Source organism: Gossypium hirsutum, chromosome D09 (genome assembly GCF_007990345.1).
Source record: "Gossypium hirsutum isolate 1008001.06 chromosome D09, Gossypium_hirsutum_v2.1, whole genome shotgun sequence".
Taxonomy (NCBI): Eukaryota; Viridiplantae; Streptophyta; class Magnoliopsida; order Malvales; family Malvaceae; genus Gossypium; species Gossypium hirsutum.
The window spans coordinates 53,575,198-53,590,597 of record NC_053445.1 but is presented as its reverse complement, the minus strand read 5'-3'; the positions used below and the strand labels follow the sequence as shown (position 1 = coordinate 53,590,597).

Sequence of the window (15,400 nt, the reverse complement as noted above, 5' to 3'; positions counted from 1 at the left end):
AGTTAGTTTAAGTTTTTAAATATTTTTTACTTTCATATTAAAATCAAGAACTTTCATAAACAAGGGCGAAGTCAAAAAAATCTTTAGGGGAGGCAAATTAAATTATATTTTTTACAATAATAAAAATGCAACATCACCATTTTAATAGCTTATATCTTTATAAATTTTAAAGGATTAAATCAAAATTTTATCATTTTTAGGAGGATAAAATACAATTTTATCTTTACTAATTTAAAATTTTAAAAGCTTAAATTTTAGGAGAATTAGGACCCTGCCAACCCCGTGTTTATTTAACTACAAATATAATTTAAAAACTTATTTCTAACAAAATAAAATAGTTTAAGAATTTAGACCACCATAATAAAATTTTAAAAATAGTTCTAATCATTTTTAGATGAATTTAAAAAAATCAAACTCAAAATTCAAGTTTAAAATTTTATTTAATCCTATAAACACTTACCCGAAAGAAAAGGTATGTGCCTAATTTTCCGAGTTAAAACAAAACGATAAGAAACATCAAGAATTATACTCGTGATATTGATCCAATGTGGAAAATGTACTTTCCTTTCTAGTAACTCAACACCATATTCCAGCCCGTGACAGACAATGGTCCAATCCATCTGTAACGTGGGTTCCACTTTTGATACCATTACACACTATTCATTTTAACTCATTGTATTTTATCATATGTAATTGTATGTGTAAGTTACGTGGGTTTCGATTGTATATTCAACTCGAAATCCGTCAAGTTTAGTTTTTTATTATCTTTAATTATTTACTTTCAACTCAAATCTAAACTCGATTCAACTCAATTTAATTTTTTTATAGTCAACAACTTGATAATTTTAAAACTTAAATAATTTAAAATTCTGAAATTGAACCAAACTGAAATGACTCAAAAAATAAAAATAAAACATGAATCCATCCAACCCGACCTACTCTTATCAATATCTAAGCTAAAATTATTGTATCCAACAATTTTTACTCGAAAGAGCTCGAATCAGTTTCAAGCTTCCCTTAATTTTGACCATTGTTAAACCCGAATAATTTATCAATTTTCCTTTTAATCAATTCGAATGATGTGATATTAGTTTTTTAAAGTAACGAGTGATGGTCATTGTTTCAATGTCACATTGACATATAGGGTTCTATCTTTTTTTTTTTTGTGTGTTTTATAAGTTGTCACTCTCATGACAGCTTCATAAAATGTTATCCGAATTGGCTTTCATCAAACCAAACAAAACTTGGGATAATGCTGCGTAACAAAATTGGGGAAATTTCAACTTAGGAAAGAAAATTATATGAATGGTTAATTTTTTTTCTTTTTTTACATTAAATAGCTAAAATTTTATTATTACCAGACCAAGAAACAAAAAACTTTGACTTATCAGAGTTGGGGATGGATAGTTCCAATGTTTTGCAATGAAAAATCTTCTGAGCAGTCAATATCTGCAAAATGATGTATATATTTTTTTAATTTTTCGAGTTTTCGATCTATGAAAAATAATTTATCCGAGTCTAAATAACATAATATCGGGATTATATTAGTGGTGAAAAAACAAAATAGAATGTTGTTAATATCTGAAAGGTCCTAAGTGAAGTAATTTAAAATATGCTTAAAAAACATTAAAAACTACGAACTTATTGATAATCACATGATGCAAGAAGAATCTTCTCCCGTGAGAACAGATATACATACATATATAAAACATGGTTCATTTATGGTACAATAATAATGCTAATCGAGGAAAAGGTACAATCAAATTTAGGGTGTTTTTTATTTTATTTTATTTTATTTTATTTTAGTTTTTCGTTAATAATTTTTGGTCTGTATATCAGCAATGGAGGGACCATGACTGTATTTGGAATTTGGTTAAAAATCATTCACGGGATTTCATTAGAGAAAAAAACCTTCAACAATATGTAATTCTTGCGCATCATATTTCTTCATTGTCCCCCATCTTCTTCCTACTACCATATACCTTACAATTTCATGGCTCCTCCTCCTTCACCTTCTTTCTCCGTACCGGCGGATAAATTGGACGTTGAATCGATGAGGCTGGTTGTTAATTCGATCAACCGGTACATTTCCAGGTTAGTATCTGACGAAGAGGAGTGGGATTCCATAAGGTTGAAATGCAGCTCCAGGTTGAATTTTCAGCAACAAGAGTTTTTTGAGTTTTCCGAACAGGCAGTACTTTCAAATCTTTATTGGGGTATCAATGGTATCGAGGTTGCGTTGCGAGCGTGTTCGGAGGAATATAAGGGTTGCCAACTGAAGAATTCGGAGAAAATGCTTCAAGTCCCGGCGTTGCTTGACGAACAAGGAACTACTTCCGGGATACCTAATGAGTATTTAGTTTCTTGTTCTTATTTTTACCTTTCGGTTATAAAGAATCTGCAGAACGATCGATTGCAAGCCGCTTTGCATTTTTTACAAGCGTTGCTTGTCTCGCCAATGCTTGTTCGAACCGAGTTTGCGTCGGAAGAACTATGTGGAAGCCTTTTTGAGTCTGCTACACAAGAAATAGTTGGAACTCAGAGGTTGAATTCGGTTTCTAGTAACTGTTCTGCTCGGGACAACCTTGCTGAATCGACAAGGCAGATGGCGAGGAGATACAAGCATTGGTTAATTTATTACCAGGTCATGTTATATGAATCGACGAATTTCAGGTACATTATCTTCCGATATACAATATAACCCCAGACGTAGTCCGGGTTCAATCAACAAATAAAGGACTTAATTTTGTACTAGTTAGCCTAGAAACAGAGCATGATATAATATGAACATATACCAATTAGTTTTTTTTCGATTTAAGAGTCGAAAACATAGTATTGGATTATGTTTGAACAATAATGTTCTGTTTATCTTATTGGTATTCTGTTAATGCATGAACAGTCACAAGATTGCCGACAGCACGGATTCCTCAAAGCCATCTGAGCACTGGAACAGACCACAGGCTAATTATAAGGTATGCTACTGTCTCTTAGTTTTGTACATCGGTGTAACCTTAGGATGTCACTAAATTTTGTTTGCTTTACAGTTCGATAAAGTGTATCCACTCGATCACCAAGAAGATATCATCGAGACCATGGCATATGGAACTCAATCATCTGTAAACAATAAAGAAGATCAAGTCCGTAGTAAAGCTATAGAGGACTGGGACCACATTCGAAGGTTACAACTTCGGAGAATGGAGCTAAACCAGAACGAAAGTATCAAATGCCTGCAGGATGTCTTGGACGAATCCCAATCTGACACACCGAATTTCGAGGATGAATGCAATTCGGAGAGCACGGAGGATAGTACTGGCTTGTTTAACTCGGAAAGAATATATTTGGATGGCCAAAAACGAGCGAGCTATGATCAGTTCGGTAGACATATATAGCTGTATCACATTAATTTTCAATGCAAAGCTTGAAACAAATGAACATTTTTCTGATCTCTATCATTCAATTATGCTTACATATACAGGATGTTGCATTGTCATAATGGTACATCGGGCCAAGAATACGAAGCAATTGTGTTTCCTCCAGTTCCTGAGCATCAAACAAACAGAGATGTCATCGACGAAGCGAACATCGATAAGTATTTCCCGGACAGATTGTTCAGAACTGTCAGTGATTTAAGTTTATCTATGTTAGAGACCGAAGACACAAGCCGGTTAGAACTACAACAAGTCCAGCTCTTTGAACACATAGCACCGAACTATAGAAGGAGTAAAAGCTCAACTCGTATGAAGCAAGAAAGGACTGCTAGAAGGGAAAAACTGGACTCACATTGCAAGGGTGAGTTAATGGGAATAATTCAGAATGCGGTTTCGAAACTCTGTTTCTCGGACGGATTAGAGATGTCTGGGAAAGATTATGCAGTCGAAATCACTGCAATTTACCGAATGTTAAACAATAAACATGGTGTGAAGTACACAATGTTGAAAGATGTGATTCTGGAGCAGTTGTTGATAGCTGTTTCGACTTCCGAAGAGGAAATGGTAATACGAGCATCAGTTACTGTCTTAACGACTATCGTTTCAACAAATATATCGGTAGTAGACGATATAAAAAAAAAAGGTTTACGACTAACCGATCTAGCACGCGCCCTAAAATGTAACGTGCACGAGGCAGCTACTCTTATATACTTAATAAAACCATCTGCTGCTGAAATAAAAACTTTAGAGCTCTTACCAACACTCGTGGAAGTCATTTGTACCTCTAACAGTTCGAGATGTAGGCCATCTAAATCGGTTACGGTAACACCACCCGCGGCATCGTTGATGATTATCGAAGTATTGGTAACTGCATTTGATAATGCTACGAATAACATGCACTTAGCAGCAATCAATTCGCCTCGTGTTTTATCCGGACTTCTAGATGTTGCAAAGAATCATAGCTTGGAAGAACATATTTCTTTGGCCACAATTCTTGTGAAGTGTATGCAATTTGATGGACAATGTAGAAAATATATATCACAAGCTATTGCAATGGCTCCATTTATACATTTGTTACAAAGTAACGAGAAACGGGCCGTGTTCGTTGCGCTCGAGTTTTTTCACGAAGTTCTTCGAATTCCACGGTATGAATGAATTACTTTGGTACTTACGTTTAACCCAAAAAAACGTATGTTAAACTGAATTTATGTTGTTCAGGTCATCAGCCATTAGCCTATTGCAGCAGATAGTGAAAGGATGTATCGATATTATGGACATACTAATCGTTTGCGTTCGCGGTTTCCGAGCCGAGTACCAAATTTTAGCAGCAAATTTATTGCTTCAATTAGACACCCTGGTAAGTTCGATCATGTACCGATAAGTGACCTCACTCAAAACCTCTTAAATTATATGTACTGTTACGTGCAGGAAAACCCGAAAGGTAAAAGCTTATTTCGAGAGGAAGCAATGCAAGTCCTTTTTCAGTCAATTGTATTGGAAGAAAGCTCGACTGCACAGCTATTATCGGCATTCATTCTATCGAATATCGGTGGGACTTATTCATGGACAGGGGAACCATATACCATAGCATGGCTGGTGAAAAAAGCCGGTTTAACCTCTTTGAATCATCGGAACATGATAAGAAACTTCGATTGGTTAGATCCGAGCTTGCAGGTAAGATGCATAAACGGGTGATGCAATTTAGTTTTTTGATTGTTTGATTTTGATGCATAACTTTCTTGCAGGATATGGTAACCGATTTGTGGTGCAGCAAGATTGCAAGAAGCATTAACGAGTTCGGGAAACCGGCATTCGTTGCTTTACGAAAGGGTTTAAAGAGTCAGATAAAAAGGGTTGCACGAGAGTCTTTAACGACCATCGCGTGGCTCGGTTGCGAAATCTCAAAAAGTTCGAATAGCCTTCGATATTCAGCTTGTGGGATCTTACTAGGTGAAGTTGAGAAATTTTTACATCCAGGAATGGACCTTGAAGAAAGGCTTTTAGCATGCCTATGCATATATAACTATGCTTCGGGAAAAGGTAATGTATACACAAAAACTTGGATGAACATTTTGAGCAAACTTAGCTTAAATAAACAATCACAACAACAGCAACAACCCTTTTTAAGTACCCTGAAGTTCGTTCATCGAGATATTAATATGTCTGATTGTCACTGAAATCCTTTTTATCAATATGTAGGGATGAAGAAACTGATTCATTTCTCGGAAGGTGTACGAGAATCGCTTCGGAGATTTTCAAATGTAATCTGGATGGCTGATGAACTACATAGAGTAGCTGATTTCTACTTGCCTAATAAATCGGTTAGTGTTTGTATATAGAAGTAATACCGTAATGATCGAGATTCGGACATCTCTTCCGCATCGCCGTTTAGGCAAAACTAAAGATGACCAAATGTCGATATATACAGTAATGCAGACATTAATGGTGTATATCTAACACGAGTGTTGGATAATAAATTTATAGCTTAACCCTTTTAAAAATATTAAAATTTTAAATTAATACAATTGGGAGATTGTATTTTGGTCTTTGAACAGCGTATTTCTTGCGTTCATACACAAATAGTAGAAGTGAGTCACAAATACAGTGGAGCTGTAAATGCCTTAATTTACTACAAAGGAATGCTTTATAGTGGATACTCCGATGGTTCAATCAAGGTACAGTTCGAACTCTAATCACTTGACACGAAATTTATTCAAATCGTTTTAGATTGACTAAACCTGAAACCAATCCGACTAATTCAATTGTAGGTATGGGACATCAAAAGGCAATCAGCCACACTTTTATGGGACATTAAGGAGCATAAAGACTCAGTGACATGCTTTTCACTCTTTGAACCAGGAGAGACCCTTTTAAGTGGTTCTATTGATAAGACCATTAGAGTAAGTTAGACCCTTCTCCAGTTTAACACAGTATGTTACTCGGATTTAACTGTAAATGCTGTAATACGGACACATATCCGAATACAGGTTCTAATTTCTTGTATTTTCAGGTGTGGCAAATGGTTCATAACAAATTGGAATGCATTGAAGTTATAGCCACAAAAGAACCAGTTCAAAAGCTAGACACATATGGTCAAATGATATTTATGATCACCCATGCCCACCATCTTAAGGTAACCATTTGACATATGAAATAGGTTAAGTTTTGTCATTAGTCCCTATACTTTATGAAAGTTGTCAATTTAGTTATTTTTAGTCTTTATTCTTTTTCAAATTTAAAATTTTCAGTCCTCACTAAACAATAACTGTTAACTTTATTAAGTTCCACTATTTCCAAAATATAATGTAGCAAATATATTATCATATGTGTAATGACATATCAGCTTGTTATTTTCATATATTACTCACTAAAAGTTCAATTAATAGATTAAGGATCATCATTTATGTCAAGATTGAAATTTTAAAATTAAAAAAGGATTCAATTGGAGAATATGGACTAAATCTTTACAACTGAATGTATAATACAGAGCTAGTAATTGAATTTAACCAAACAGATTTAACTGTTACTATTTGGGTCAAGATTAAAATTTTAAATTTCTAAAAATATAGGGACTAAATTGTAAAATGCATAAGATATATAATTTTCTTCTTATTGCAGGTTATTGATTCATTAAGAACAACCAACAGCATATGCAAAACCAAGAGTGTGAAATGCATGAAGATGGTTCAAGGAAGGATTTATGCAGGCTGTACCGATTCAAGTATTCAGGTTCGATGATAAAAAAAACCCGATCTTTGAACTCAATTTGAAATTTGATTGAAAACCCGAAGTTACATACGTGATATATGATTGTTTCCAGGAGGTTTCTTTATCCAGCAACCATCAAAGAGAGATCAAAGCAGCTGTTAAGAAATGGAGAATGCAAAGCAAACCCATCAATTCAATCACCATGTATAGGGACTGGCTTTATTGTGCAAGTTCAATGGTTGAAGGTTCTAACGTTAGGGTAACTACAGTTTTTTAACAGTAAAAGACCTCTTTAGTCCCTCTCAATTTTGAAATTGAGTTCTATCTTAAAAAAAATCAGAGTAATTTAATCCTTGTCTAAGGACAATTGATCACACATTAATGTTTTCCATCAATTGTACATGATTTTGATTGGTTTAATAACAAATTTAATCGTCAAAGTTCACAAATTCTATTAATTCGGTCCTGATTTAACAAGTTTATCCTGCAACATTTGTGTAAATGTATAAATGTTGAGGTTGAACTTGTTAATTTTTTAGAATTAAGGCCAAAATGACAAATATGTAAGCATTGAATGCTAAATTTGTTATTATACCAATCAAAATTATGTACAATTGACGATGGAAGACAATAAGATTATGATTAATTGTCTTTAATTGCTCACTTTTGAATTTGATAAGAATTAAATTGCTCCATTTTTCTGTGAATGACCAATCTACTCAATTTCAAAATTGAAAAGGATTGAAGTAGATTTTCGATTTTTTTTATCAACCCTAATTTTATGGTTCATAGGAATGGAGGAGAAACTCTGATCCCAAAATGTCATTGAGAACAGAGAAAAGAGCAAGTGTTTTAGCAATGGAAGTAGTGGAAGACTTCATATACTTAAATTGCAGCTCATCAGCTAATAGTCTTCAGGTATATTTAACTCTCTTTTTTTAATGTTATTCGGATTCATGAAGTAGTAGTCGTTGTTATTTGTGTTTGAATTCATTAACTATATTGATAATCTTTGAAAGAAAATTTGAGATATTCTTCATTTTCTTTAAAATATTTATTCGGATTTTAATTTTTGTAATATGCTCAAATATCAAAATCATGAGTTAGAAAGTAGTGGTTTTAAGATAACTTCATGTTAGTCATTTAATCGAATTTTTGAATTAATTAATGATAATATAAAATTAGGACTTTATTTTTAATTTGAGCATAATAGGGGGATTGTAATTTTCACCTATACATAAATCATATTCAAACATAGGTGTGAAGATGTGATCCTATGAAATATTTTAGAAATAATTTGACCGATATCTTACACTCAAATTCGAGACAGTGTAAAATAGGTTGAATACTAGTTTTTAAGTTATAGTCTTCTACATTAGTTGTAGCTAAAAATGTACATAGAGACATAATCATCCAAACATAACAAAAAAATTTAAAATTCTTTCAAAGATATCTGATACTTAAATTTGAATCGAGTTTATTTTTGAGCAGATATGGTTGAGAGGAACACAACAGAAAGTGGGGAGAATATCAACTGGCAGCAAAATAACAAGCCTTATAACTGCAAATGACGTCGTTCTCTGCGGGACAGAGTCTGGGTTAATCAAGGTTTGGGATCTTAAGATATATTCAATTAAGTTAAAACATGCCATAAGTCCTTATACTCTTAGTAAATTTAGAATTTAGTCTTTATATATTTATTTTTAGGAATTTAATCCCTCTACTTTTTAGATTTTTAAAATCCAGGTCCAAGTGCTAACACTGTTAAGTTTATTTTGTTAAATTCAAATTCATTACAAAGCTATTTTTTAGTTACATTAGCACTAAGTGAGCTTTTTTCTATTTTAAAATATTACACTAACGAATTTAATAAAAAAATTAACTATGTTAACAATTAAACCCAATTTTTAAAATATAAAATATAAAAGAATTAAATTCGTAAAAATAAAAAATATATAGAATAAATTTTAAACTTTATTTTTTAAAATAAAAATTCAATCTAATGATTTCCCTTGGATTTGCAGGCATGGATCCCCCTTTAAAAGACCTCAAAAGCAAAGTATATAATATACAAACAAAAATGGAAACAATTGAAGATAGTTTTTGAATGCTTCTAAAATAATGCATTATGTGTACAGTTGCTATATTGTATAATTATTAATTACAAGTGTTAACACAAATAAAGCCATTGTTGATAGTTCAAATTTTGTTATTATCCTTTGTATTATGTATAAGTTGCGTATTTAATTCATGTGCTTTGATTTAGTTAATTTTAATTCTTATTTTTTTTTAATTTTAAAAATTTATTTTTGACTCAAATGGTAGCAATTAAATTTATTAGATTAAATTTGTTATTGATGTCGTAAATTGTGAATTTAGTCATATTATCAAATTACGTAATATAGATGAATTTAACAGTTGAATCGCTAAAATATTAATGGTACAAAAATATTATTAGTTAAATCTTATATCTGTCAAACTGGTTAAATTGGTTTTGGATTGGATCAATCTATATTAGTTAATTTGGGTATTAAAAATCTTTGGAGCTCACACAATTTTTTGTTCAAATTGTTTTAGGTTGAAGACATTTTAGATTCTAGTAATTTAGATTTAAAGCTAAGACATTTCGATCTAATTCATTACGAGTTTGGATTATTTCAGATTATGATTATTTCAAATTCAGATTATTTTGGGTTTAAACTAAATTCAAGTTCGAGTTGTAAATTTCAAGTCGTCTTAAATTGAATTTGAATCCAAGTGAATTAGAAAATTAAATTATAAAAATGTTATTCGTAATTAAAAAAGAGTTAAATTGTTAGAAAGTATTTTAGTATTTTTATTTTAACAAAAATCAATTATAATATGCAAATGGTCGGATTTAAACCTGCTCCAATAGGATTATTAAAACCTTAAATTTACTACTAAATCAAAGTTTCATATGCCATTAAACTATATAGAAGGTAGGGAAAATTATTAAAGGCCATTAAACTATTAGTAAATTGACGTTTTGATCAAATAAATTCAAAAAGTTACAAAATAGTAATTGACCTATTCAAAAGTTTTCATTTAAGGCATTCTATTGTTACAATCGTTGTTGTATTCTACATCTCAATTTTTTCATGAAACTTTGAATGCCACGAATCACCAACCAAAATCCAAATAACTTTCTTCTCCAATCTCCGACACTAATCGTCAGATCGACTTGGATCTAAGGTATGTTCTTCTACTTTTCAATGTGTACTTTCCGTTGAATCATCACTTGGAGCTCGCTAGCTGAACTTAAAAAAAAAAATTAACAATCAGTGACTTAAATGAAAACTTTCAAATAGTTCAATGACTATCTTGAAACTTTTTGAAGTTGAATGACCAAAACATAAGCTTACTAATAATTTAGTGGCCTTCTGTGTAATTTACCCTAAAAGGTATTTCAATGTACATCGGGCTTTGGAGGTTAAAGTCGGTAGCTTCTTCTGCTTTACTCGTCGCCGGCCACATTCTCTCTCTGATTTTTAATAAAGCGAATTAGGGTTTATAAGCTTCACCATTCCGTTTCAAGCCGACCCTAAAACCCTCATCTCCAAATCGGAAGGAAATGCCAGGGCCACCGCTAGAAATGGAGCCAGTGGAGCCGCAGTCATTGAAGAAGCTCAGCCTTAAATCCCTAAAGCGTGCTCTCGATCTCTTTAGCCCTAGCCATGGCCAATTCGCTGCTCCTGACTCTGAAAGGTTTCATCTTTATCTTCAGTAAAAAAAAAATCTTTTATTTATTTGTCTATTTACTCAAATTTCATTAAACTCTATTTGTAAACTAAAGCTTTTGTTTTTCAATGGAATGTACCAAAAAAATTCGCTTGAGCCACAAGGTTAGTCGAATTTGCTTGAATTTTTAGGCTTTTTTAGTGGTATTTATTATAATGGGGATTGTTTATTTGATTGGAAATTGATGGTTGATTTTGATTTAAATTTGTTAGATAAATGTTGAGTATAATGGAATAAAAACTGCCCCGGGTCAACCTTTGAAGCAAGTTAATTCCAGTGTTGCCGATGATAAGTGTCGAGGTTCGGCCCCTTCGAATGCCCTTGCTCTTACAGGTAATATTCTTATTTGATTTAATAAAGGGTTTTAGCTTGATAATTCATTCAATCAAGCTTCTTGGTTTGTGTTAGAGACTGCGATTTTGTGGTAAAAGTATCGTAGAGGCTCTTGTACTAGAAGTCAAATTGCATTTTACTCAAAAAATGAGTAAATTAGTCCCTATATGCTAGATCAAAGAGCATAGTAGTCCTTCATGTTAAAATTTTTATCCGTTTCTATTATTAAAAACTGATGTGGCTGACAATCATGTATATCTCATGCTGAGGTACATGGACTAGTTTTTAACAAAAGAAATGGATGAAACTTGTAACAGAAGGATTAATTGATTCTTTGATCTAATGTATAGGGACTAATTTGCTCATTTTTTTAGTAGAGATAGCAAAATGCAATCTGACTCCTAGTACAAGGGCTTTCATGGTACTTTTTACTGCGATTTTGTATATTTTAGTGAATTGATATCTATGCTGAGATTTGTGTAACTTCAACTATGAATGTTTATGAATAAGGGCCTGCAGATTCTTGCGATTCACAAAAAGAAGGGACTCAAAATGCTTTACTTGTTGGTCCATCTTTGCAACCAAAGACGCAGTAAGTTCTCTTGCTCCGAGTTTTCTATGTGCTAATTTGGATCGATCCTAAGACATATAGGTCTATGCCTTGTTCTCTTGGAATCCATTTTTATGCTACGTAGAAGAAACCGTGTTGCTACGTGGTGTTGCTGATTTTTTTTCTCTATTTTTCTCAGAAACAATGTTGGTACTTCCGGCAAAGGCACCGCCATGGTTTCGGCTTCCGCACCCTTTTCTGAAAGGTTTTGTATCTCTCTCCTTGTTATTCTGATTCCTTGATAATTTCATTAGTTGTTCAATCATGTAATCGTTGTTTTGCATTAGTACATTTTTTTTGCCATGGTGGGTTTGTTTTTCTTTGCTCACATGCTCTCGTATGTGAAAATTGAGCATCTCATCCAATTAAACCTATTGTTCCATCCTGTTCTGGCATGCCGCTTGTATCCTGCATATATAGGATGTGTAGCTTGTAGGTTTATGAGTTTTTTCGTGTGACAGGCTAACAACATCTGCAATAATAGAAAGAATCCCAAGCAAGTGGCCACGTCCTGTATGGCATCGTCCTTGGAAGAACTACAGGGTGAGAAACTCTGTAACACTAAAAGTTGATGAAATGTCCGTGATTGTTGTTTGTGATTTCATGGTCATCTGCCATAGAAGAGAATGTTGTATTTTTCTTGTCTATCTTGCTGACATATCGGTCCTATTTCATCAATGAATATGTCTGTTCGTTCACATTCCGGTTCCTGGAAATTTACGGATATCTATAAATGGGTGATTAATGTAGGTTATTAGTGGCCATTTGGGATGGGTGAGATCGGTAGCTTTTGATCCAAGTAACAACTGGTTTTGTACTGGTTCTGCAGACCGTACAATCAAGGTCTGTATTGGCTCTATAAAACGGATATTGATTTGAAATTTTGGTGTTGTTGAAAAATGACACTTATTTTGCATTGGTTTTGACATGCTAGATATGGGATGTAGCAAGTGGAAGGCTAAAGCTCACACTAACCGGACACATTGAACAGATACGAGGCTAGTGGTTTTTTTTTTTGGCTAAATATCCTATGGATTTAGGATAATTGAGAAATATATATTTTATTCACAGGCCTCGCTGTCAGTAGCAAACACACATATATGTTTTCAGCTGGTGATGATAAGCAAGTTAAATGCTGGGACCTTGAACAGAACAAGGTATGAACTCCATACACATTGCTCGGGAATTGGGATCTGTACTGCACAGAGACTTATCTTGTGTTTATCGGGTATAGGTTATTCGATCTTATCATGGTTACTTAAGTGGTGTTTATTGCTTGGCTCTTCATCCTACTATAGACATTCTGTTAACTGGGGGACGTGATTCTGTTTGCCGGGTATGAAACTTATCTACATAAAAACTACTTGGGAATAATTTCTTTCCATACATGTTAATTGGGTTTTTTATTTTAGATATCTGATGGCCAACAATCTTCAGGTATGGGATATTCGCGCCAAGATGCAAATTTTTGCATTGTCGGGGCATGATAACACTGTTTGCTCGGTTTTTACTCGACCAACAGTACGAAGCTCTTGCTCTCTCCTTGCTATACTTTAAAAGGGAGAAATTGGGTAAAAGTACCGTAAAGGTCCCTGTGTTAATAGTCAGATTGCATTTTTCTCCCTCTACTTAAAAAATAGGTAATTTGGTCTTTATACGTTAGATCAAAGAGTAAACTAATCATTTCTGTTAAAAATCGTATCCATTTCTATTGTTAAAAATTGGCGTGACTGGTGGAATAATCAGATAGTGACACGTGGCGTGACGTGGCATATGTACCTCATTCTGACGTACATGGATCAGTTTTTAATGGTCAAAATGAATGAAATTTTTAACAGAAAGATCAGTTTGCTCTTTGATCTAACGTATAAGGACTAATTTACTCATTTTTTTAGTTAAGGGGGCAGAATGCAATCTAACTCTTACTATAAGGGCCTCCATGATACTTTTACCGATAATTTGTTAAATTTCCTCCTTACAATATTATTTATTCACCTGTATCATGTTTATATCAAACTATGCATCACATTTTACAGGATCCAGAAGTTGTCACTGGCTCCCACGATACAACGATAAAATTCTGGGACCTTAGATACGGTAAATTGAACTTACCTTACGTTTCTTCTTTGTTTAGTTTCATTTGTAACATATTGGTTGTTCAATGTCCCAGGAAAAACGATGTCAACTCTAACGCATCATAAGAAGTCTGTATGAGCAATGGCGCCACATCCTAAAGAGTATGTGCCCCTCTATCCTATTACGCAAAAATGCAGCCATGGCTGATTTTATATCAGGTCCTAATGTTTTCTCGACCTTTCTGTATCAGGCATTCTTTTGCATCTGCATCAGCTGACAACATAAAGAAATTCAGTCTTTCAAAGGGAGAATTCTTACACAATATGCTGTAAGTAAAAGCCGTTTTACTTCATATGTGTATCCATTTGTCGTTTTTATGAACTAACATGGTGGTGTTGTTTGTGTTTCCGGAGCAGCTCTCAGCAAAAGACTATAATTAACACCATGGCTGTTAATGAGGACGGTGTAATGGCTACCGGAGGTGACAACGGGAGTTTGTGGTTCTGGGATTGGAGAAGCGGTCACAATTTCCAGCAAGCTCATACAATCGTGCAGCCCGGTATGTTTTTCTAGATCGTTTTTCAGCTAATTTTTGTTGATTGTGTACCATTTGGAAGATGATCAACACAATGTTGTGTGCTGTATTCCAGGCTCGTTGGATAGTGAAGCTGGTATATACGCTCTCTCATACGATGTAACTGGTACAAGATTGGTTAGCTGTGAAGCTGACAAGACGATTAAAATGTGGAAAGAAGATGAAACCGCAACCGAACAAACTCATCCTCTCAACTTCAAACCACCCAAAGATATCCGCCGGTTCTAGCCACGCCTTCGTTTTTGCTCAGTTACCTATCCCGAGTCTTGTACAATGCTTTTAAGATATGTAAGGCAAAAAAATTTTGTTGCTTAGTCTGGATACCAACTATAACTGAACTGAGCTCAAGCTCGAGTTCGATTGAGTTTTATTTTTTAAAACTCGAGATTTATTTGAGGTAAAAACCAAACTAATATTAAATGAAATTATAGCTTATTGGGTACCGAGAAAATCAAAACAAAAGACCAAAACCTTTTTAATTTGGGATTAAATGTCCCAAATTGAAACCATTATATTGTTAAGGAAAAAAATTTATATGAACCCTACGAAGCAGCTTTTGTCATGTCGTTATGCATGTGTACTTCATCATCCAAAAGCTCCTCTTGTCTCCTCCATCTACTTTCCTTTCGCTATTTTGAAACCAGTTGTTATAACCATTGTCACATTATCATTATTTGCAGAGCAATCAATTATTGAATTTCAGGGTTTGGGGTCTCAAGTCTCAACATTGCTGGCTTTTGGTATACAAAAATGATAGAATTCTGCCAATGAAGGAACATGGATGAAGACAGACATGGCCCCAATTTTAAATCAAATTATTTAATTTCTTTACCCCCACTTATTGTTTATTACAATGAAATCCATCAAACGATTGGCACAAAACCGGCAAGG

The 15,400-nt window shown here is 33.6% G+C and overlaps 1 protein-coding gene and 1 pseudogene across 1 annotated transcript; both read left to right on the top strand.

Annotated features, from left to right (window-relative positions):
* Window positions 1-1,844: 1,844 nt before the first annotated feature.
* On the top strand, window positions 1,845-9,406 carry LOC107931484 (putative E3 ubiquitin-protein ligase LIN-1). The gene is made up of 16 exons (XM_016863383.2): window positions 1,845-2,673; window positions 2,900-2,972; window positions 3,045-3,370; window positions 3,476-4,573; window positions 4,647-4,785; window positions 4,857-5,102; window positions 5,174-5,468; window positions 5,628-5,749; window positions 5,984-6,103; window positions 6,197-6,328; window positions 6,439-6,561; window positions 7,047-7,157; window positions 7,249-7,395; window positions 7,929-8,054; window positions 8,628-8,744; window positions 9,161-9,406. The coding sequence occupies exons 1-16, from the start codon at window positions 1,994-1,996 to the stop codon at window positions 9,176-9,178; spliced, it is 3,873 nt and encodes a 1,290-aa protein (XP_016718872.2). The 5' UTR covers window positions 1,845-1,993; the 3' UTR covers window positions 9,179-9,406.
* Window positions 9,407-10,596: 1,190 nt separating this feature from the next.
* LOC107931376 (protein pleiotropic regulatory locus 1-like) lies at window positions 10,597-14,934 on the top strand (annotated as a pseudogene).
* The last annotated feature ends 466 nt before the right edge of the window (window positions 14,935-15,400 follow it).